The sequence below is a fragment of the Gossypium raimondii genome, chromosome 13 (assembly GCF_025698545.1).
Source record: "Gossypium raimondii isolate GPD5lz chromosome 13, ASM2569854v1, whole genome shotgun sequence".
Taxonomy (NCBI): Eukaryota; Viridiplantae; Streptophyta; class Magnoliopsida; order Malvales; family Malvaceae; genus Gossypium; species Gossypium raimondii.
This window is the reverse complement of record NC_068577.1, coordinates 41,490,326-41,516,005: the sequence shown is the minus strand read 5'-3', so window position 1 is coordinate 41,516,005 and position 25,680 is coordinate 41,490,326. Positions and strand designations below refer to the sequence as shown.

Below are 25,680 nucleotides of genomic sequence, written 5' to 3'. Positions count from 1 at the left end.
GTTTTTAAGTGACCAAAATGAAAGCTAACTAAAAGTTGGATGATGAAGTGAGGTAGTTTACCCATTAAAAAAACATATTAGGAAAATATAATTTTATTTCCTGAAATTGAGTCAAAAGTCCATGATGGGAGAGCGATTAGAAGGTAAGAGTCAAAAACTGTAAGAAAATAAGATTATGATTAAATAATAAATTATTTCCTCCTGAAATATACGAGTAGAGTCGTTTTGAAGAGTCTATATTTACATCAAGGGGCATGTCCATTTGTCTGTTGTGGTTTGATCTGGTATGAGACGTGAATGAGATTTGTTTGGTGTTATAAATGAGGGAGCCAAACGGCGCGTGTATTGATGATTGAAACTTGGGAACCAAACCAAAACCAAAAAAGTTCCCATTTTCAATCTCACCCAACACCAACATACGCACAGATTATGAAAGGGCAGAGGACTGCCGGGATTGGGATTGGGACCTAGAACTTAGAAATTGAATAAGAATTTGGGGGGGAAATGACGGGAGGAGGAGAATACAGCGATCAGAGGCATCTCCTGAGATCCAACAGCCACAAAGACGAACAACATGATAAAGAAGAGAACCCCGGTGACTTGGAATCTCAGGTCACTTACCACAACAGCAATAACGCTGGCTTCAACGATCTGGTCAAGTATTTGGGCAGGGGGTTCTCCGCCAGGCGCCTTAGCTTCAAACGCCTCGATAGAGATGGGGATAGAGGTAGAGAACGGTCATCGCCCTCTTCCCTAGATCATCACCACCACCCCCATCAGCATCATCATCAACAACAACATCAAGGTCACTACCATTCTTATGTGGGGGATGCCGCTGATCCGCTGGGAGATAGCGCTCCTCCCGAATGGGCTTTGTTGCTTATTGGTTGTTTACTCGGGGTCGCCTCCGGTCTCTTCGTGGCCGCCTTCAACGGAGGAGTAAGTTCTTTCACAGATCTGTCCTCTTTAATTTTTTGTCCAAATGCCTTAATTCCAGTTTCTGTTTTCCCCTTCACCATATCTATGTTATCATTCTACCAATAGCATTCCTTCTATTGCTACCGAATGCAGCTTCTCTAGGATTCTCCTATCTCACTTTTGCAAGCGGCTAAGAATATGTGAAGTTTTTTTTCGCCCATATTGTTGAGATCGGAAAATATTTTAAGTTTCCAACAATGCATGTCTTGAATCAAAACTTTGTTCAACCTTTTCCTCAACCGTTGTGAACTCCTTTGTTACTTCTATCCTTGCTCAGTTACTGTAAACTGCTGCGTTACCGCGTTTTATTGTAGCTTAAATAACACATGGTATTGTATTTGTCAAAATAGCATGGCTAAATAGGTGATAAAGATCTCTCTTGTTCAATATTGCTTTAGTTTTTGTGATCAAATTGCTATCTGTTGGTGTTTGCTATTACTCATCCAGGTTCACGTTATACATGAATGGGCATGGGCTGGGACTCCAAATGAGGGTGCTGCTTGGCTTCGTATGCAGAGTCTGGCTGACACTTGGCATCGGATTCTTTTGGTACCAGTCACTGGAGGTGTCATTGTTGGAATGATGCATGGTTTACTCGAGATATTGAACCAAATACGGCAATCCAGTTCTTCCCAACAACAAGGTTTCAGTTTGGTTGCTGGGGTCTTCCCTACAGTAAAAGCTATCCAGGCTGCCATAACTCTAGGTACCGGTTGTTCTTTGGGACCAGAAGGCCCCAGTGTAGACATTGGAAAGTCATGTGCCAATGGATTCTCATTAATGATGGAAAACAACAGAGAAAGAAAAATTGCTCTTGTGGCCGCTGGAGCAGCATCTGGGATTGCTTCAGGTACTGTTTGTGTTATTGAAAGTTTTCAATTTCTATTTAAGATTTGTTTTGCCCAAAATCTTGCTTGTTGATGAGAATGCCTTATCACTTTGATTGTTAACAGTAGTCCATTTAAAATTTTTATTATTTATTTTAAATGTTATTAAACAGTGAACAATTTTCAAGTTTAACAGAACAGCTCAGAGTTATGCTATGAACAGTCAAATTCGTTTTATTGTTCAATGGTCATTTAGAGACCTTATCTATGAGATGTGCAGACAAGAAATCTCCAGAGAAACGGGAATCTGTACATGTACTGATATTTATGTGATTTTGATATTGTTAATGCAGGCACTGTATTTCTCTAGTCTGTTGGTCTGGAAGAGTTTGGTCCTGGGTACTTAATTATGCATGACAATACTTGGGGAGCCAATTAAACAGGAACTAGTTTCTTAATAGTCCAGGGTATCATGTCAGTCGAAGGGTGACCTAACTGACTGATAATATGCTAGGGGTGTGGTATAACTCTTAAATTTTCTTACGCATTTTTCTGCCAGTACTAGAAGGAACTTTTCTTTTCTAATAATACTCTTTATGCTATACAAAGAAAAGCTGGAGTTGGTGACTAGCGTATTGGCCAAGTTCTTTTATTTTAGCAAAAGTATCTCTAGTTTGTCATCTTCCACTCATTCCCGCCCCCAAAAAATGAATACAAGGCCCTCTAGAGCATGCTAATCCAAACTTTTTAGGACTTACTTCCCACTTTTATTTCTGGCTTTGATTGGCATAAGCTTTTAAGTTTCTTCCGTGATCTATTAATTTCTTTTAGGGCTATATATCATTGGTAGATTGATTTATAAAATGGTTAACTGTTCTCCCTTCTTTTCAGGTTTTAATGCTGCTGTTGCTGGTTGCTTCTTCGCTATTGAAACTGTATTAAGGCCTCTCCGTGCTGAAAACTCACCTCCGTTCACAACTGCAATGATTATTTTGGCCTCTGTTATCTCGTCTACTGTATCAAATGCTGTACTTGGGACAGAATCAGCTTTCACTGTGCCATCATATGATTTAAAATCTGCTGCTGGTATTTCACCTTCCTGCAATGAATTTCCTTTTATTTTCTGGATTGCCATTTTTTTTATTTGCTTGTTTGTATTAGTGTAAATTTACTGATGAAGTTAGAGCTTCTGGTAAAAGTAATTTGTTGTTTAACATACAAGATTGATGCATGTGCTGCTTCATTAATCTTGAATTAAAGCATGCTTCTTGTATCTGAATTTGCAATTGCAGCTACTTTATATATTGATTTCATTTCCTCCTCATTACAATTTAAAAATTAAAATAAAAAAAATTCAAAGAGTGTATTTGCCTTCAAATATTTGACAGTGATGGCTAGAATAATGTGTACTTTCACTGTGTATCATTGTTGCCAAAGTTATAGACTCGTTGCTGTTTGGCCTTTCTACCTGAATAGATGGAACAAGCTTCATGTGGCATACTAGGAAATATACGATTAGGAATGACTGCTTATAAGGGAAAATGACAACACTTATTGATTTTCTCTTGCAGAGCTACCTTTGTATCTGATCTTGGGGATGCTATGTGGTGTTGTAAGTGTAGTCTTCGCTCGCTTAGTTTCTTGGTTCACAGCAGCATTTGAGTATATCAAGGAGAAATTAGGACTACCTACTGTAATCTGTCCCGCTTTAGGTGGTTTAGGAGCTGGAATAATAGCTCTTAGGTATCCTGGAATTCTATACTGGGGCTTTACAAATGTCAATGAAATCCTACATACTGGGAAGTCCGCATCTGCTCCCGGAATCTGGTTGCTAACCCAACTGGCAGCAGCCAAAGTTGTTGCCACTGCTTTGTGTAAGGGGTCTGGGCTTGTAGGTGGCCTTTATGCACCTAGTTTGATGATTGGTGCTGCCGTCGGTGCTGTATTTGGAGGCTCAGCTGCTGAACTTATTAATTCAGCTATTCCAGGCAATGCTGCTGTTGCACAGCCACAAGCATATGCACTGGTAAAGTTTTAATGTGGAGTTACTGCACAAATATCTCTTTAACTTGGCCAAATACAGTTCAATTTTATGTAAGCTGATTTTAATCCATTGAAGCTTTTACTCTAGGTTGGAATGGCTGCCACATTAGCTTCAGTTTGTTCAGTTCCTCTAACTTCAGTTCTGCTTCTATTTGAGCTAACTAAAGATTACAGGATATTGCTTCCTCTCATGGTAATGTTCTATGTCACCTTGCTTGCTTTTTATATTTTTGGAATAAGCAATATAGAGAATAAGGGAATCCATGAATATACTTTTTACTGTTTTTCTTCATTTCCATTGTTCCTTCTAGAGAAAAAAAAAAGGCCCAGTTACTGTGATTAAGTAATTGTTTGGTTTTGTGACTAACCAAGAATTGAAACATGTTATGTACTGCATCTAGTGGTTTAACTGAAATCTAAATTACGGTTTTCTTTGTTATTATGTTGTAATACAAGATTTCTATAGTATTTCCCGTTTTTGTTGGGATTAACTTTTAGGCTTTGCTTTATTCTTGAGGAATTGTTCAGCTTTAGCGAAAAGAAAAAAGTAAAAAGGCCAAGTTTGACCGCTGTCCAGCTTTATTGGAGTTAAGTAATTGTTCAGTTTTGTGACTAACCAAGAATGGAAACATGTTATTTCTGCAGTGTAGTTTAACTAAAGTCTAAATTATGGCCTTCTTTGTTATTATGTTGTGTTGTAATTTAAGATTTCTATAGTATTTGCTGTTTTTTTGGGATTAACTATTAAGGCCGTTGAGCTTTCCTTTATTCTTGAGCAATTTCATTGGATGCCATGTCATAGGACGTTGTCTAAATATTTTCTACTTTGTCAATTTGGCATATAGGGGGCTGTTGGATTAGCAATATGGGTTCCTTCTGTGGCTAACCAGAACAAGGAGACTGACTCTGAAATGAGGACTTCAGCAAGAGGATATTCTTCTGTTTCTGCTGCTGAGGAACTCTCTGTCATAGAAAAGGCTGCTGACCAAGAAGCACTAGATGATGATATGCTTCTTGAAGATCTTAGGGTACAATTCTCTCGTTTTCTTTTAGATATGATATTCAAAATGGTCAAGCTTCTTGTTTCAATTGATTGTTTGAGCTCCTCATGGGGTTTAGGGAGTACTTTTCTTGTTTGAAGTTTCTTTCCTGACTTGACAAATTCGTTATCTTTGCTTGTTTTCAGGTGTCAAAGGCCATGTCTAAGAAGTACTTAAAGGTGTCAATGGCTGCTACTGTAAGAGAGGCAATGAAATGCATGCATGACAACCATCAGAAATTTGCGCTTGTGGTCGATGAAGATGAATTTCTGGAGGGGATTATCACACTTGGTGATATTAGACGGTGTCTGTCTAAGAAGCAGCCTAGTGATATCTCCATGGGTGATTCAACAGCTGACGTATGTAATGCCAACCCCTCCTCCCCCCCTTCTAGTTCTCTCTTATGTGTCAAATAAGACAGTTAAGCCATGTACGCAGGTGAATCCATGTCTTGTTTCGTCTGTTTGCACGAAAGGAATAAGCTTCCGTGGGCAGGAGCGCGGACTTCTAACCTGCTTTGCAGATACTGACTTGGCAATTGCTAGGGAGTTGATGGAGGCTAGTGGAGTAAAACAATTGCCAGTGGTGAATCGTGGGGGAGAACCCCACAAAGGAAGGAAACGGAGAGTCATTGCTGTTCTTCATTACGAATCAATCTGGAACTGTCTCAGGTTCTTATCTATTTTCCAATCTGTTATATGATGTGTAGTAGAGGTAGAGAAAAGCAATGATTTGATATGAATGTTTGTTGTGTATACCATTGTGATGCAGAGAAGAGATAAATCACAGGAAGTCCGTGTATCAGCATAGCAATAGGAAGGATAATAATGAAGAGGAGATTATAAATTCCAATGGCTATTAATTAATGTGTCTCTTTCTCTCTCACACACACTCTCGGCTTGCTGCCTGCAACTACTTATATAGAATTAGAACGACTTAGAAGCAAATTGTTTATGCTGTCTTTAGAATCATAATTAGAATTGGGTCTCCAAATCTGGCACTGGGTGGGGATATTACAGAAGCTTTTGCTGTGGATCCTTTTGATGTAATTTACCGAACAAAAAATATACATACATACATATATATACGTATGTCTTTGTAATTGTACTCACAACAATGTTCTTTATTTTGCCTCCGCATCACTGGATAGAAACACAAAGCAAAGAAATTCCATTGTCTTCTATTATCTACGCTACTCTAAAACCTTCTTTTTTAATTAATCAATACCATCTACCACCTCCAAAAATGTCAACATAGTTCATTTAAATGCTTTTAACGTGTGGTTATATAAAGCTAAAATATTGAAATATATGATAACGTACAGAAATTTGAGAAGAAAAACAGATGGAGAAGGAAGAGAGAAAGAGAGCACGATGGAGAGAGAAGAAACTGCTCAGAAATTCATTGTCAATAAGCATAACCACCCTGCAGTACTGTTGGTTGGCTAAACAGGGAAAAACTAACGTTTCTTTTACAGTTGTATTAACAGACGATACGCTCCATTTTAGTAATGACTCTACCTTGGTCTACAAATCGTTTTGGTACCAAGTTCTACCTCCCTCCCCAATGCAATAAAACACTCCGTTTTATTAACAAAATTGAAACTGCCAAAAACACTTTAACGAAATTAAACAGAAAATTGAAAGTTGGTCTAAACCCTGATGTTGACTAATAGCTCGTTCCATAACAATTGCTCCCTTCTTGCAGCAGATCCTTGTCCTTAAGGATCAAAAGATGGAAATTTTCTTTGGAGATCCTATAGGTTCTCCCACGTTGCATCTTCTGGAAAGGTGTTCGCCCATTCTATTAATACTTTAGTGGCTGCACTATTTCCTTTCTTAACCATTTGTCGATCCAAGACTCTCACTGGTTCTTTGCTCAGTGCACCGTCGGAACCAATTAAGGGTAGGTTAGATGTAACTAGGGCTCTACCAATATGTTTCTTAAGCTGCAACACATGGAATGTATGGTGAATACGTGACCTTGCTGGTAGAAGTAGTTTGTTGGCAACAACACCAATCTTAGCTTATATTGGATGCTAACATATTTTGGAGATAACTTTTGGTTTTGAATCTTTCTCATAGTATGCTGTCTGTAAGGCTGTAACTTGAGGTAAACTAAATCCCCGACTGTGAACTCCCTTTCAGACCTCCTTCGATCGGCCATTTGCTTCATTCTCTCTTGAGATCTTTTGAGGTGAAACTGCAACAATTCCCTGATGACCTCGCTGTTTTGAAGGCTTCTGTCCACAACGGCCACTGGTGAGGTTTCTGCTAGGTAAGGAAGATGAAGTGGAGGCTTCTGACCATAGAGTGCTTCATAAGGAGTGGTTTGAATGGATGAATGGTGAGTGGTGTTGTACCACCATTCGGCAAAAGGTAGCCACATGAACCATTCACTAGGAGTTTCTCCTGATATGCAACGTAAATATCCCTCGAGGCACCAGTTCAGCACTTCAGTTTGGCTGTCGGTTTGGGGATGGTAGGCCATAGACATATGTAACTTGGTTCTCAACTGTTTAAATAACTCTTGCCAAAAAATACTCACAAAACCTTATCTCTGTCAGAGATGATCGATTTGGGAATCCCATGTAGTTTATAGATTTGTGTCATATACATTTGAACTACATCCAAGGCTGAAAAGGGATGAGAGAGACCCAAAAAGTGACCATATTTTGTTAACCTGTCCACCACAACAATAATCACATTCTTCCCTTTCGAAGTTGGGATTCCTTCCACGAAATCCATACTAATGGATTCCCAAGCTTGTGTAGGTATAGGTAGGGGCTGTAGGAGTCTTGGTGAAGTAGATAAATCCGCCTTGCATTTTTGATAAGTAGCGCATTCCCTAACCCACCACTTCACATAGCGAGATAATCCCTTCCAATATAATAATCCAGATAACCTTCATTTAGTCGCATGTATCCCTGAGTGTCCCCCTAGTGAACCACTGTAAAAGTATTCAAAGAGTCCTCTTCGCAAACTAACATCATTACCAACTACTGTCTTCCCTTTTTCACATGAGTACCTTACCATCCCAATGGTATTTGGAATGAGTTTGAGGATTTTGTTGGAGTTCCTACATATGCGTTGGAGCTTAGGGTCAGTTGCGCATGACTCTATGACTCGTTCCCATATCCTGAACACTGTATACTGCTCGTACATTGTAGCAATTGGCCTTCCTGTTCATGTTCTCTTCTATATGTTATGTAATAATCATAATCTATATGTTATGTAATAATCATAACTAAGAATTTTCACTACCCATTTCTGCTAGAAGGGAGTGGTTACCTATTTATCAGCTAAGAACTTCAAACTTTGGTGGTCAGTGCGGATTTGGAACCTTCTACCCACCAGGTAAGAGTTTCATTTCTTGACCGCTAGCAAAACCGCTAACATCTCCTTATCGTAGATTGAAAGAGCTTGATATCTTACTCCCAACCTTTTGTTGCAACAAAACTGCCCTTACGCCTTGGCCACTAGCATTTGTATCTACGCAGAATTCTTCCTTAAAATTTGGTAAGGACAACATAGGGTTTTGGCAAATAGCTTTCTTAAGCATCTCAAAAGTTGAGTTGGCAGATTCAGTCCAAACCCAAGGGGAACCCTTCTTTAACAAGTTTGTTAAAGGCCTAGCTAAAATACCATAATGCTTTATAAAACATCTATCGTACCCTGATAGTCTCAGGAAGCCTCTTAGTTCCCTTACCGATTTTGGAGTTGGCCAGCTCAAAACTCCTTCCACTTTCGAAGAATCCATAGTGACAGTTCCAGCCGAGATAATATGCCCTAGGTACTCAATTTGGTGAGTGCCAAAAATACATTTACTCTACTTAGTGAACAGCTAGTTGTCTCGAAGTGGTTGAAGTACTTCTCGAAGATGATCCACATGAGCAGACCAAAAATTAGAGTAAATGAGGATATGATCAATAACCCTTTAAAAATGGAATTCATCAGTGCTTGGAAACTTGAAGGGGCGTTGGTTAAGCCGAATGGCATAACCAAAAATTCATAACGCCTTTCATCACTAGCATTGGTTTCCTCAATAACCCTTTAAAAATGGAATTCATCAGTGCTTGGAAACTTGAAGTGTAACAGCCCGATTCTGGGTCTAGTCGGAACAATGGTTTCGAGACCACAAATCTGGCGAGGGAAAATATTATTATCATTATATTTTTAAGGTCTATAATTTCACAAAAAAATTTCGTAAAAATTTCGTTCGAAAATTTTGACGTTTGGGCATTTAATTTAGTCAAAAGGACTAAATTGTAAAAAGTGCAAAAGTTGAGTTCTACATCTTAGAGGTGTCTAATTGTTATGAAATTTTAAATTGGAGGTCCTTATGTGGTAATTAGACCATTAGTAAATTGATGGACAAAGATATACATAAGAAATGGGTGAAATAGATTTTTTTTAAATGGAGCATTTTAGTCATTTGGTAATAAAAAGAATAAAAAGGGAAAAAGATGGCAAAAATCATCATCTTCTCCATAAGTTGCTGCCAAAACTTGGAATACACCATAGCTAGGGTTTCTTTGATATTTCAAGCTCATAGTAAGTGCATCTTAGCCCCGTTTTTAATGTTCTTCGCATTTTTGAAATCCTCATAGCTTGGTTTAGCTTATTCTATCAATAATTCATGTTAGGGTTTATATTTAGAAAAATAACCATAGGTGAAATGTGTTTATTTTTCTGTTTTATGGTGGAATATGAAGCTAGAAATTATGTTAAACAACTTTTGCTAAGTGATTTTAAGCAAAAACGAGTAAATCGACATAATCGGTAAAAATATTTATTGTTCATAAGTGTATGTTAGAGTGAGAATTTGATGTTTCCATAGAAGGGAAAAGTGTTCAGAATATTGTAAAACATAAGAATAAGGTGTGAACTTTAATTTTCGAGCTTGGGGAAAAAGATGTAATTATGCAAAAGTTTAGGGACAAAATTGTAATTTTATAAAAGTTGAGTCGAAGCTTGTTTTAATAAATGTGAATATTAAACAAGCTCAAATTGCTATTATAGATCAAGAAAGATGAGAAATCAACCTTAATCAGGGAAAAGAGAAGATTGAGGATTAAATTGCAAAATCTTTACATTTTGTATCGAGGTAAGTTGTATGTGATTATTACATTGTTATAATTATTTTTGTTATGTTTCGTAACAATATACGTGAAAGGGTTAATATTATAATGTGTTTTGGACAAATTATAAATTTATTTGAGTAAAGATTTGAATAAGGTGTCGATGAACACGTGTGTAGTACTGTGTGAAGGCTACTACGTGTATCGATAAATAATGGTTTCATGTGTAGTACTAAGTGAAGGGTACTATGTGTACCGAAAAGCTTTGAGCACGTGTGTAGTACTGTGTGAAGGCTACTACGTGTATCGATAAATAATGGTCACATGTGTAGTACTAAGTGAAGGCTACTATGTGTACCGAAAAGCTTTGAGCACGTGTGTAGTACTGTGTGAATGCTACTACGTGTATCGATAAACTATGGTTACATGTGTAGTACTAAGTGAAGGCTACAATGGGTACCGAAAAGCTTTGGTCACGTATGTAGTACTATGTGAAGGCTACTACGTGAGCCGTAAAACTTGATCACGTGTGTAGTACTATGTGAAGGCTACTACGTGAGCCGTAAAACTTGATCACGTGTGTAGTACTATGTGAAGGCTACTACGTGAACAGTAAAACTGATCACGTGTGTAGTACTATGTGAAGGCTACTACGTGTATCAAATGATAAAAATAATATGAGTAGTACTGTGTGAAAAGCTCCGAATATTTTTTTTAAATCGTCATGATGATGAAATATGAGTATGTGATCGGAATGTAATAAGTTGTGAAAAGTGATTGAAGTGATGAAGTTTGTGTTGTGTTATAAAATAAATGGTTATAGTGCTATGTGAATAAGGAATATTGGAATAGAACAAATTTGGACAGTGACGGTGATGTTAGTTTGAAAAATCACCAAAAACTATAGAAATTGAGTTAGAGGCTAAATAATATATGAAATTGAATCTGAATGAGTCTATTTTCATATGGAAGAAACAAAGTAAGCAAAGGAGTTGTATATTTGGGGATATTTAAACTTTATTGAGACATGGTTGGATTGATTTCGAAATCCCCTGTTCCAACTTTGGAAAATCACCAAAAATTGTAAAAAAATAATTATAGCTTGAAATTTACATTCTTGAATTCCTTAATGAGTCTATTTTTATGAGAAATAAATGAGAAAATTGTTTGAATTTTTTACAAAGAGTTAAATAAATTTTAGTGAAGAGAGGACAGAAGTGTGAAACAATGAAAAATTTTATGGTAAGAAGGTATATGAGTCTAGTTTCAGGGAAAATTTACGGATCTTAATTTTTAGTTCCGTAGCTCCAGATAAAAATAATTTAGTGACTGTAACACAGAAAAAACAGTTTGCTGGAAGTTGACTAAATGATAGATTTATGTGTGGTATAAATTATATAATATATGATATTATTCTTGAAATTTATTTATCAATTACATACATACTTACTAAGCTATAAGCTTATTCCTCTTATTTTTTTCCTTTGTTTTATAGTGATATTAATCATCTCGGGAATTGGACGGAGTCAGAACATCATCCTCACTATCATCATCAACTCTTGGGTATTTTGCAACCAATCCTTTTGAAAAATGGCATGTATAGATGACTTAATGCAATGTAGTATAAACTTATATATAAATGTATAAAATGTGGTTTGGTTTAAAATGTTAGTATCTATAATTGATGAATTATTTCCCTAAATCTATTGTCCATATAGTTTAGGATGTTATGAATGGATTAATCGTGTCTGAATATATGATTGTATTTGGTTGAAATATTGATGTTGCTTGAGATTGTGTTTCAAAAATTTGCAGGAGGAATTGAATATTTATGAAAAGAAACTATGTCAAAATTTTTGTAAAAAAAAAATTTGATCGTTTGATAACACTTCTTACCTTGTTTCAACGATGAATACGGGTACGAGGTGTTACATGAAGGGGCTTTGGTTAAGCCGAATGGCATAACCAGAAATTCATAATACCCTTCATGTGTTTGAAAGGTCATCTTGAAAATGTCAGCATCCCACATTCTGATTTGGTGATACCCGAACCTCAGGTCCAATTTGGAAAAAAACACACGCTTGTCCAAGTTCATCCAATAGTTCTTCGATCACAGGAATGGGAAACCGATCCTTAATTGTGAGTTGGTTTAGCTGCCTATAGTCTACACATAGTCTCTAACTCCCATCTTTTTTTCTTGACCATGACAATGGGAGATGCAAAGGGGCTATTACTGTCTCTAATGACTCCGGCTTGTAGCAATTCTTGGATAAGTCTCTCAATTTCAATTTTTTAGAATTAAGGGTACCTGTAAGGCCGGACAATCACCACTTTGGTCTCATCATGCAGGGGAATTCTGTGGTCATGCAATCTTTTAGGAGGTAACCCTTCTGGTACCCGAAACACATCTTGGAAATTTAGCAAAAACTGTTAGAGATCCCCATTCATCGGCACTAGTAGAAATCTAAGTTTGTTGATCAAAAGTGCATATCATTGGGCAAAGACCTGAGTTCACCATGGTTAAACATTTTGCTAATTGTTGGCTTGTTATGAGCTGCAGACCCCCTGGGGAGATACCTCGCAAAATGCAAGTTTGTTGTTGGTGTTCAAACTGCATTGTTAATGAGCCAAAATTCCATATAATAGACCCTAATGACAACAACCATTGTACCCCTAAGACTACATCACAACCCTTAACAGATAGTACTAAAAAGTCCGTCACAAATTCGTGTCCTTTAGCTTCCCAACTTACTACCCTGCATAGGCCTTTGGTTGTTAAACTGCCTCCATCAGCTATTATAATTTTTAGTTGACAAGATTGTTCCACAGGTAAATTTATCCACTTGACTAGCTTTGAATCCACGAAATTATGAGTACTACCAAAGTCTACAAGAATGATTACCTCAATGGAACCCATTCTAGTTGCCAATCTCATTGTATTATGACCTTGGAAACTTTGAAGTGCGTGTAGAGAGAACACAGGTGTGGCAGTGTCCAACTCTTGTTCCACCACTTCCAACTGTTCTATACAGTCCAAAAACTCCTCTATTACTTGAAAATTTTGCTCTACCAAACAATCGGATTGAGGTTCCACTACCAGCTGATAGAGTTTTGATTTAGTACATTTGTGTCCTGGGGTATACTTAGAGGCAGACCAAAAACACCATCCTTTCTTTCTCTTATCCTTAATTTTTGACTGAGTTAATAATTTGGTTGGGGGTTTTGGCTACTAGGAACTGAAATAGGACCAGTGCTAGTGGGATGTGCAGGGTACGTTGATATGGGAGAGATCATTCTGGGGTTGGGTAGTAGGGGTTTTGAGTACCCGACATGATTTCCCATTGTTGTGATTTTCCTCAACTTCTCTAGTAGTAAAAAATGCCTCTATTAAGGTTTGGGGTTTAAATAACCTTAGATATTGCCTTACTTCTATCTTTAAGTTGTTGATGAAGATACTTAAAGTATAACTATCTGGAAGGTGTAGTTGATTTAATATGCTCACAAAATGGTCACGGTAAGCGTCAACAGTACCAGTTTGTTTAAGGGCTACTAACTGAGTCATAGGATCCAAATAGGTGGTAGAACCAAACCTTTCTTTAATCCCTCTGGCATAAGTGTCCCATGAAAGCTGATGTAACCCTCCATTTCTTTGGCAGAAAAATGATGCCAATCTAGGCCTTTCCTTCAAGGTGGAGCATCACTGTCTTAACCTTGGCATGCTCTGGAAGATCTTCAGCCTCAAAGAACTGTTCCAACTTGAACCACCATCCCCTGAAATCTTCTCCATCAAACCGAGGGCAGCCAAACTTAAGTACCCTTCCAGATGATTCCACTGCACATGATCTAAAAAATAGTCTTGCCTGTCCACTATCCTGTATAGGTGATAGAATCAGAGTTTTACTAGGTGGAAGCTCACCTAATGATGATTGACCCACGTACTGCTCAAATAGAGTTTTCAAGTCAGCCCGAAGTTTCGTTTTTATCTTTTCATGGAAACCTTCAAGACGAGACTCAATTCAACCCTCTATTTGATTCAACTTAGCTTGAAGTTGGGAGAATCCCTTCTACATTGTTTTGTTGGAACAAGGGCAGCAAGCATCAACATATTTCCAAAGCAAAACCAATGAAAAATCGAAGCAAAAAAAAAAGAAAAGAAAACAACAAGCAGAATTTGAATACACAGCAAAAAATGTAACTGAACAACCATATTTTCATTCAAAATTCAAAATGTATTTAAGTTACAAATTGATAAAATGACAGTTACCTAATTGTTTAACTTCCCCAACTAATAAATATCTATTTATAGCTAAAATGATACACAAAAATAGCTGACCAATCAGCTATTACATCAAAGATCATTCAAACACTAATCCTACTAACTTTCTTACACAAATTTGTAACTAAACAAGATTACATTAAAACAAAATCAATCAAGCAACTGTTGCATTCAGTCAAGCTTCAATGCTACACTTCCAGTTGCTTTGCTGCTGCTGAACTTGATAGTAGCTGGCTGCTGGTTCCATATTGCATTGCAGTCCAGCTTTCAACACTCCTCCTTGGACTGTATGCAACACATACCAATTGTACTTCTCAAGGCTTCAAATCGAGTAGCTCATAAGGGCTTAGTCAACATATCAGCCAATTGAGCCCGTGAGCTGCAGTGAACAAGGCTAACTTCCTTCGTTTGCTCAGCTTCTCGAACAAAACATCTTCTCTAACAAAATGAAGTTTAATCTTAAAGTGCTTAGTTTTACCATGGAACACAGGATTTTTAGCTATAGAAACTGCTGATTGATTGTCCACCCAAATCTCAGTTGCTTCAACTTGGTTTTCATTAAGGTCTTGAAGGAGTTTTCTGAGCCATATGGCCTGAGTGACAGCTGTTGCAACTGCAATGTACTCTGCTTCAGCTGTGGACTGAGCAACAGTCTGTTGCTTTTTCGAACTCCAGCAAAACACACTCGACCCAAGTGTGAAAAAGTAGCCAGAGGTACTCTTCATGTCATCAAGATATCCTGCCCAGTTACTATCTGAGTAACCTTCAAGTCTCAACTCTTTTCCACTTTCAAATATTACACCAAAGTTTGTTGTCCCTTTAATGTATCTAAGGACCCTCTTTGCAGCTTTCAAGTGAGCTTCATTACAGCAGTGAATGAACCTCGATAGCAAACTGGCACGAAACATAATATCTGGCCTAGTTGTTGTTAGATACAACAGGCAACCTACTAGGCTTCGATAGTGCCTTTCATCAACCCTTTCTTGGTCACCACTGCTAGTCAGTTTTTCACCTCGAGCCACTGGTGTGCTGACTGTTTTACAGTTCTGCATGCAAAATTTATCAAGAATCTTCAAGGCAAATGTATGTTGGCTAATGAACATGCCTCGATTAGACGATGCACTTCCATACCAAGGAAGTAAGTCATGATCCCCAAGTCAGTCATCTCGAACACTTGCTGCATTTGGACTTTGAACTCATCAATGAGCTCATTTTTGCTCCCTGTCACTAGCAGATCATCTACATACAAAGAAACAATTAGCAAAGTCTCATATTCAAATAAACAATTAGCAAAGTCTTATATTCTAACTTCTTTACATAAAGTGTAGGTTCACTAGCACTTTTCTCAAATTTGAGCTTGGACAGGTAGGTGTCAACCTTGTCATACCAGGCCCTTGGTGCCTGCTTCAGGCCATAAAGTTCCTTTCTCAGCCTATACACTTTATCTTCATGTCCAGCAACCTTAAATCCATCTGGTTGCTCGATAAAAATCTCCTGTTTGAGAAAGCCAATCAAAAATGATGATTTCACATCCAATTGGTGAACCTTCCACTGTTTTTGAGCAGCTAAGGCAAATAGAAGCTTGATTGTGTCCAATCTTGCTACTAGAGCAAATGTCTCCAAGAAGCCAATTCCATACTGCTGACTGTAGCCCTTCACCACAAGCCTAGCCTTGTGCTTGTTCAATGAGTCGTTAGCATTGTATTTGGCTCAATACACCCACTTAACACCTATAACCTTCTTGTGATCTGGTCTGTTCACCAATTCCCATGTCTGATTCTTGTTAATCATCTCCAACTCAGCTTCCATAGCTTTCATCCAGTTCCGATCTTTGGCAGCCTCCTCATAGTTAGTAGGCTCGATTACAACAACATTGCACCTTTGGTAAACATCAGCTAAGGTTCTGGTGCCTCTCACTGGTGTATCATCAATAGCATTAGCATTTGGTCCTTCTTCTGTAGGTTCAGTAACCAAGTCCAACTGATTTTCTTCAAACAAACCTGCTTCAGCACCATTCCAGCTCCACACCCTTTCTTCATCAAACTTCACATCTCTGCTGACTAAAACCTTATTTGTTGATGGATCATACACCCTATAGCCTTTCTTGTTACTACTATAGCCAACAAAAATTCCTGGAATAGCTCTGCTCTCGAGTTTGGTTTTCTTTTCCATTGGAACATGAGCATAGCACACACAACCAAATACTTTCAGGTGTGCTACAACTGGTTTGGCTCCATGCCTAGCCTCAAAAGGAGTTTTATCCTTGACTGCTCAAGTTGGTAACATGTTGAGCAAGTATACTAAGGTGTTGACTGCCTTAGCCCAATATTGACTTGGAAGCTTGCTTTGAAACAACAGACATCTGGCCATATCAAGCACAGTTCTGTTTTTCCTCTCACATACTCTATTTTGCTGAGGAGTATAGACAGTTGTGAGCTGATGATGAATCCCAGCACTTTCACACAGCTTCTAAAATCTATCAGACACATATTCAGAGCCATTATCAGTCCTCAAGGCTCTAATTTTACAACCAGATTAATTTTCAGCAAATGCTTTGAACTTGCAGAAGGCTTCAAACACTTCTGACTTCTGCCTCAAAAAATAAACCCAACAAAGCCTTGTCAAATCATCTATAAACAGGACAAAATACTTGTTGTCACTGATTGAAGTTGTTTTCATAGGACCACAGACATCAGAATGCACCAATTCGAGCCTTTTTTAGCTCTCCAAGCATTGTCAGCACGAAAAGGCAATCTAGCTTGCTCACCAAGCTGACAAACCTCACACACAGTCCTACCAGCTTCAATTTTAGACATGTCTTCAACCAAATTTAGCCTATGCAACAAATCAAGGGATCTGAAATTAGCATGGCCTAATCTCCTATGCCACAAATCAGTGCTATCAGCAAGGCTGGTGTATGCCTTTCTTTCCACTTGACTTACATCCAACATGAAGCATCTATCAGTCATGGCAACTGTAACTAGCTCCTGACCATGCAAGTTTTGAACAATGCAGCAACCATTTTTAAAGACCAGGGCATAGCCTTTTTCCACTAATTGGCCTATACTAAGTAGATTTTGGTCTAAGTCAGGTACAAAGAGCACATCAGTGATTAGTTTGTTACCTGAAATAGTGCTGACCAACATATTGCCTTTGCCTTTAGCCTCAATTAGCTTTCCATCTCCAATTCTGATCTTCGAGTAGAAACTTCTGTCTAGGTCCTTAAACAACCTTTCATCAGCTGCCATATGGTGTGAGCAGCCATTGTCTAATAGCCAATCACTGCTAGCTTTTGTTGTGTCAACAAAACAGGATGCTGTAAACACATGCTCCTCTTGAGCTTGCAGATCCTCAGCAGGTCGAGCTTGTTGCTGAGTAGCCTCCTTTGCCTTGCCTTTGCACACCTTCTCCACATGACCAAACTATTTACATTTTCTGTATTAGATGTCTGGCCTATACCAGCAATACTTCTCTGAATGTGTTGTCTTCTTGCAGTGAGCACATGGTGAAAACACCCTTTTTCCTTCATCTTTTCTTGATTTGTCTCTTCTGTTGTACCAAGGCTTCTTGCCTTTCAAATTCAAACTTGAGCCTTCAATGGCTTTTGCCTGGAAAGCAGCTTCAGGATTTTCTTCCTATCTATTTGCTCTCCTTTGCTCAAGTGCATACAGTGAGTTTATCAGCTCAGACAATGAGATGGCTGATAAGTCCCTCGAGTCCTCAAGTGAAGAGATCTTTGACTCGAATTTCTCAGGGAGGGTTGTAATGAATTTTTCAACAACTCTGCTCTCAGTGAAGTCCACTCCCAGGAGCCTTATGCTATTGAAAATGGCCACTATTCTATCTGGGCACTGCTTGATGGTCTCAGACTCTTTCATCCTCAAATTCTCAAAGTCTTTCCTGAGATTGATCACTTGCTGCTGCCTCGTTTTGTCAGTCCCCATGAACTCCTCCTTCAGCTTCTCCCATGCCTGCTTAGGTGAGTCACAGGCCATGATGCGAGTGAAGATCACATCAGACACTCCATTCTGTAAACAGGTCATAGCCTTGTGCTTCTTGGCTCGCTCCTCAGTATGCTGCCTTATTTTAAAAATGGTGGGATTGGCTCTCAATGGAGGTGGTTCAGCTTCATTTTCGATCACACTCCACAGATCATATGCCTGGAGGTATGTCTTCAGTTTAACTATCCAAATGTGATAGTTTTCTCCAGTGAACACAGGTGGTGGAGGTGGAGTGAAACTCATTCTGCTAGACTAAGTTCAAAGGCTTCGATCTTTCCTCTTTTAAGCTTTGCTTTTAATTTGAAAACAACAAAATAACAAAGGCCTCTCAAAGACTCGGGCTCATGATACCATTTGTTGGAACAAGGGCAGCAGGCATCAATAGATTTGCAAAGCAAAACCAATGAAAAATCGAAGCAAAAGAAAAGAAAAAAAGCAGCAAGCAGAACTTGAATACACAGCAAAAAAATGTAACTGAACAACCATATTTTCATTCAAAATTCAAAATGTATTTAAGTTACAAATTGATAAAATGACAGTTACCTAATTGTTTAGCTGCCCCAACTAATGCATATCTAGTTATAGCTAAAATGATACACAAAAATAGCTGACCAATCAGCTATTACATCAAAGATCATTCAAACACTAATCCTACTTTCTTACACAAATTTGTAACTAAACAAGATTACATTACTGTTGCATTCGGTCAAGCTTCAATGCTGCACTTCCAGTTGCTTTGCTGCTGCTGAACTTGACAGTAGTTGGCTGCTGGTTCCATGTTGCATTGCAGTCTAGCTTTCAACACGTTTCCATATCCTTCTACAGTCTGGTTGTCACTTCGTCACCGGTTAAGAATATCGATGTGGCTCTGATATTTTTGATAACATATAAAAATTTGAGAAGAAAAACAATTGAAGAAGGAAGGGAGAAAGAAAGCATGATAGAGAGAGAAGAAACAGTTCAGAAATTCATTGCCAATAAACATAACCACCCTGCATTACTGCCGGTTGGCTAAATAGGAAAAAACTAACGTTTCTTTTATAGCTGTATTAACAGACAATACGCTCCATTTTAGTAATGGCTCTACCCTGGTCTACGTATCGTTACCTCCTTCCCCAATGCAATAAAACACTCCGTTTTATTAAAAAAATTGAAACTGCCAAAAACACTTTAACGAAATTAAACAGAAAATTGAAAGTTGGTCTAAACCTTGATGTTGACCAATAGCTTCATAACAATATATTCATATTGTAGTCTAAAAAAGAACTCATATAGCATTTTTGCGCATAATTTAAATTTTTGTCAATTCTCATTGATGGTTTATTATTATTATTTACATTTATGATGTGTATAGTTTAGGTACATTGAATCAATACAAACTCTTTAAATAAATTCTTTATATAAAGCCAAATTTGTTCTTTTAAATTATTCTTGATATTTTTTATATGTTTGTTAATTTTTATTGAATAAATATCTAAATTTATTGTTAAAATCAAATACAATAAAATTTCAAAGAATGTTATGAAACAATATTTAATTTATCTGGGTCACATAAAACCTTAAAAAATATTATTTATTTGAAGAGAATAAAAACATGATAAAGACAATAATTACGATTAAATTGACAATATTATTATGATATGACAATTAGATAATAAATTATGTTAATATTATGAGATTAGATAGGATAGGATAACTAAATGTTTGATATAATTTCACATCTCACCAAAAGATTGACCTAAAAAAATCCAAGACAACCAAAATATATAATTTTAAAATCTACGCTAGCATGCCGTATCAACCATTTAACAACTAGTGTCATAGGTTAAAACTTTAGAATCGCAATCCATGCGATTTTAGGTAATTTTTGGGTTCAAATCCGCTTAAGTCAGCCTAACTCTCGCAAAATGAGAATTCACAATAGAACTTCTCCAAGACACCGAAAATAAAGCGGAAGCAACTCAAACACAAAAAAAGCAATGAGAGAACAAAAAAACCACAAGAAACCAACGTCTACAAGGCGTTTGAGTAAATGCTCTCAAAGTATATTCACTAACTTCGAATAGAATACAATGGGATGTAATGGGATGATTACAAATGAGGGGGGATGCATCTATTTATAGTTAAACTCATTCAGATCTAACGGTACAACTTACTCACTCAGATATACAATTGAGATCCTTTAGGGATTTACTCAATCATCTAAGATTAAAAAATTCAAATCTTATAAGATTACAAATCTTCTAAGTTTAGTTTCCATATTTACCATGGTAGTCCTAATTTTCCTTAAGTGCTTTACTTGGCCACCAAAGCTTCAAGTATATAGGTTTATTCACATGTTCCAAGAATTGGGTCAGTTCAAGTGGATCAAATAAGTCTCATTTCATCAATTGACCTTCATAAGATGTTCTATGCATATTCGTTATAGACTTTGATCCACGGTTTGTGACATTCTCCTTCACCCATTCTCACAACGCCCTCATCGTGTCCTTGGAATGCCACAATTTTGACATGTCTTCAAACTGTCTTGATACCTTGACTGATTCCCAACTAGTCTCTCTGTCGAGTAGTTCTGCCCCTCGAAACCTTTGCCTCAGTTTTCTTCGTTGCCTAACTCGAGCTATTTCTCTCCTAGGTACATCTCATTCATATAAGTCCATCGCTGTTACTTGCCCACATTGTGACTTGCCTCAATCAAGATCCCATTGATCCTCACAAATAGGCTTCAGTGTGCTCACATTAAACATTGGGTTAAACTTGAGTTTTCTCGCCAAATTCGATTTGTAATCCCCTCAGCTTACCCGCTTATCAACTCTAAAAGAACCCTGTGTCTTTGCTAAGCCAATGGTAAGTCATAATGTAAAACACTAGATAAATGTTTGAATGTACATCACGTGCAACATTTCCTTAATCTGACTACCCCATTTGTATCACTACTTTTCCCCCTAAGTCTGATGCACAACCCACCTCTCTCATAGGTGATAGCCCCACTGATAACTCAATAGGTTCTATACCAGTTTGTCGCACCTCTAGCATTTCCAAGGGGGTCTTTTTAGCACTCCAATCTATCAAGTCAATGTTCTTTCCACAATAAACATCCTCGATTAGCTGGATTGTCGTCAATACCTTGGTTCCACCTTTCTCATCATGACTCACTGGCACAATGCATTTTCGTTGACGAGTATCCAAGATACATATGCAATCGGTAAAAGGAACCAAAAAAACATTAATCCGGTTAAGGAAATTCAATCCAAGAATAAAGTCCTAATAATCTAAATAAATTACCTCAAAGTATTTTTTGCCTTTCCACTTCCCAATTTATAGCTTCACTTCTTATGTTATTCCAACTTGGGACCTCTTTGGAATTAACCGTCTTGATCCTCTTAGTCGATTTGCTAATTGAGAGACCAAGTTTACCCACAACTTTCTCTGATAAGAACAAGTCTGATGCCTTTGTATCAACAAGAGCATTCTTTTTTTGACTTACGATGTTCATATCCACAAACATCAACCCTTTCTGGTTGTGGTCCTTCTTTGCTTTAGTAGAATTGAGTATCATTGATCCAAGCTTCAATAGTCTATTCTCATTAGGCTTCAAGTCATCTTCTTTAGCGATTGCGTACATCATGGATCTCTGTAGGTAGTCCGCACCCTATGCGACCATTACATAAGAAGCACTGTATTAGTTTCTTTTCATTCTCCTCGTACCTCAAATAGTTGTTGGGTTTCCACTTCCCGTTAGGTGGTTTCCCATTGCCATCATTACCATTTTTAACCAGTCATTCTTCACCTCCCTCATCATTACCCTTCTCCTTAGGCTTGGAAGACTCGAACTAGTTTTTCCTCAGAACAAGCTCAATTAAGGACTTCGCTATGATCATGGCTTTGGTAAGTTCTTTAACTCCTCGATATTGGAACTCCTGCACATACTCACTAATCCTGCCTTATTGTATAAGCCAACACTACTTAGTCCAAGCGTCATTCTTTGTATATTTTGGGTAAAACTACCCCTTGAATTCTTTTTAGTACTCCTCCCAAGTTCCACTTACAGTTCCACCACGTTTCTCAACTGTGGACTTACAACGCCACCATTAAAGAGCAACTTTAGTGAAATACATGGTTGTACTATTTACCTTAGTAGCATCATCCACGATGCCTTTGACACAGAAGTACTGCTCCATTCCTTATAAGAAATTGTCCATATCTCTCACAGATCTTGTCCCCGTATACTCTTCTGGCTTAGGGATATCCATCTTATGCTTGAATGCTACAGCCAATATCCCGTTACCCAAAGCAACTTTACAGATAACGAGCTCCCTATTGATCTCATCAATTTATTCCTTCAAAGCCATAATCATAGCCTCAAGAATATCATCCCTCACTATCAGCTTATCCACGGTGGAATTGAACATCCTTTGTATCGCTTCCACTTTTGAATTGAGAGACTTCAGCACAAATTCCTTAAGTTACTCTTCCATCGAGTCTAACTCTGCAATGTGTTCCTCGACTACCTCAATTATCTCCCTCAAATTTCCTATGAATTCCTTGAGATTGACCAGTCGACCTTCCAAAGCTGATAGCATGTCCCTCGATCAGCTAACTTTCTTGGCCCTCCCATGGGTCTCCATTGGTGCAATCTGATCTTCTAATCCTTTTGTCATCTCAACCAGTGCCTTCGAACCTTAGCGTGGATACCAACTGTCACGGCGCTAGAACTTTAGTCTCGCAATCTGTGTAACATTAGCCTATTTCTCAGTTTGAAATTCGCCTAAGTCAGCCTGACTCTCGCAAAGTGAGAGTTCACAAAAGAAATTCTCCAATGCATCAAAAATAAAATAGAAGCAACTTAAAGACAAAGAAGCAACGAAAGAACATAAAAGCCACAAGAAAGCAATGCCTACAAAATGTTTGAGTAATTGCTCTCAAAGTATATTCACTAACTTTGAATGGAATACAATGGGATGAAACGAGATGTAATGGGATTATTACAAATGAGAGAGAATGACTCTATTTATAGTTGAGTTTCCCCAGATCCAATAGTACAGTTTACTTTAGATTGATGGTTGAGATTAAAACCTATCTAAAATTGAGATTCTTTAGGGATTTACTCAATCCTCTAAGATTACAAAATCAAATCTTATAAGATTACAAACATTCTAAGATTAGTTTATATTTTTACCATGGTAGCCATAATTTTCTTTAAGTGCTTCACTTGACCACCAAAGCTTCAAGTAGATGAGATTCTTTGCATATTCCACGAATCGGGTTAGTTCAAGTGGGTCGAATGAGCCACATTTTATCAATTAACCTCTATAAGACGTTTTGTGTGCATTCATCATGGGCTTTGATCCGTGACCCGTGACATTAACATTAGTTTAATTATCTATTTTACTATTTTGCTTTAAGTTTAAAAGTAAAAGAATTAAATTATTCCTACAACTTTTAAGTATCTAGAGGAATTAATTTACATGGCTTTATTACTTGATACATATTAAAAAATTATTTTATTTTTCGCTCTCGATGCTAACGAAAAAATTGGTGGCAAAAAATTATGTCATTTTTAACAAAAAAATGCTTTACACTTAGGAAAAATGTAATATACATATTTAAAATTTGGTTAAACTTTACTATTAGTCCCATTCTTCGCTTTATTTTGAACAATTTTAGCTCTGTATTTTCCAAATTGGTCAATTTTAATCCTTATACTTTTCAAATTTTAAAATTTTATTCCTAACCCAAATAGTAGCATTTCAATTCATTTTGTTAAATTTAATTTCTAATCATGTTCTATGTGTATAATTGTAGATTTAGTCTCTCCAATTGGACCATTCTATGTCCCTATATTATCCGCATTTTGAAATTTCAATCTTGACACAAATGACTTTTGTTATCCTTTTAACTGAATTTTTAGTGAGTAATATGTGAAAATAACAAAGTGACATGGCATTACACATATGATAACATGTTTTTGTATCAAATTTTGGAAATAGTAGAACTTAATGAATTTAATAGTTATCGTTTGGTGAGAATGGAAATTTTAGAATTCAAAAATATAAGGACTAAAAGAACTAAATTAAAATAGATGGACTAAATCTATAAATTTTGTAAAATATAAAGACAAATAGCGAACTTAACCTAAAATTTTAAATGGGTGGTAGTTTTTTTATGGGAATAGTAGTATTTATACGAGGTGTGTTGTTTTAGAAAACAGTGAGGCTTTTTAGAATGTAATTTTGTTAAATAAATGTTTTCCAAAAGTTATATAAAAATCTTAGTAGATATCTAAATCTGCTAAATTAGGCCTAAAGGTTGTTTTTTTAATTAATTAGGCCTTTAGGTCTGTTTTAAAATTAATTAGGGAAATAAGCCGATTTTAAGAAAGAGAAATGGAAAGCGCGTCCAGTTGGGCGAGTTTTCTACACAAGTGTCACACGATTTCCCTTAACAGTAAAAAAACAACTTTTGAACATTGTTGTACCAACGGTAAAAAAAAATAAAATTCCAACAATAATTTTTTTACCCTATAAATGCCCCTTAAATTTCATATTTTCATTTAAAAATATTGTTTTTATTAATTATCTCGTATTGTATTTGTTCCAAATTGATTTTTCACAAATGACCACCTCTCTAATCTGCTTGAACAACAAACATATTTTCACCGCCCAAGAAGTAATGGTAAGAAGAAAATTTAAAATTCATTAATTTCAATAATGTTAAATTTAATTTTTTTATTTGAAATTTTTTTATTGTGTAAATAGGCAGACGGTCGTGTTCTAAATGGCTTTATTCATAATATGGGAAAGTCTGCGATCCCTGAAATTTGTGGCCACTAGCAAGCGACTGGATTCTTACATGCGTCTCGCTTGTCTGGGGGCTACAAACTCGATTTGGCACTAATCGACACATTGGTGGAAAGATGGAGACCCGGAACACACACTTTTCACCTTCCATGTGGCAAGTGTATAATCACACTCGAGGACGTAGCGTTACAACTCGGTCCGCCAATGGATGGGCCAGTCATCATGGGATCAATGATCATTACAAGTAAAGTGAACCTCTACACAGTACTGTTGGAGAAGGTCCCAAACAAGTTCAAAGGTGGTCAGATATTGATTAACTGGTTGAAGAATAACTTCGACGAGCTCCCTAAAGACCAAATGGAGGAGGTCATAGAGTAATACGCCCAAGCATACATTACGAGGTTAAATAGGGGCATTTTAATGCCCAACAAATCTCGAAATTTGGTGTACATAAGTTGGATACTACATCTAGTAGACTTCGATAAGTGCGAAAAATTAAGTTGAGAATCTACCGTATTGTCGATGTTATACCAGGAGATGTGTCGGGTCACGTTACCGATTGCAGCGTCGATTGGTGGTTACCTGCTCCTGCTGTAGCAGTAGGCCTCATGGAAACTATCGTTTCTACGTCCCAA

General features: G+C 37.3%; 2 protein-coding genes across 2 annotated transcripts; one reads left to right on the top strand and one right to left on the bottom strand.

Moving 5' to 3' along the window:
- Nucleotides 1–237: 237 nt before the first annotated feature.
- On the top strand, nt 238–6,074 carry LOC105782981 (chloride channel protein CLC-f). The gene is made up of 9 exons (XM_012608121.2): nt 238–939; nt 1,426–1,828; nt 2,697–2,891; nt 3,377–3,831; nt 3,937–4,041; nt 4,694–4,876; nt 5,035–5,247; nt 5,327–5,559; nt 5,660–6,074. The coding sequence occupies exons 1-9, from the start codon at nt 505–507 to the stop codon at nt 5,748–5,750; spliced, it is 2,313 nt and encodes a 770-aa protein (XP_012463575.1). The 5' UTR covers nt 238–504; the 3' UTR covers nt 5,751–6,074.
- An 11,805-nt stretch (nt 6,075–17,879) lies between these two features.
- On the bottom strand, nt 17,880–18,488 carry LOC128036194 (uncharacterized). The gene has a single exon (XM_052627105.1). It carries the CDS (start codon nt 18,486–18,488, stop codon nt 17,880–17,882), a length of 609 nt encoding a protein of 202 aa, XP_052483065.1.
- Between the last annotated feature and the right edge of the window lie 7,192 nt (nt 18,489–25,680).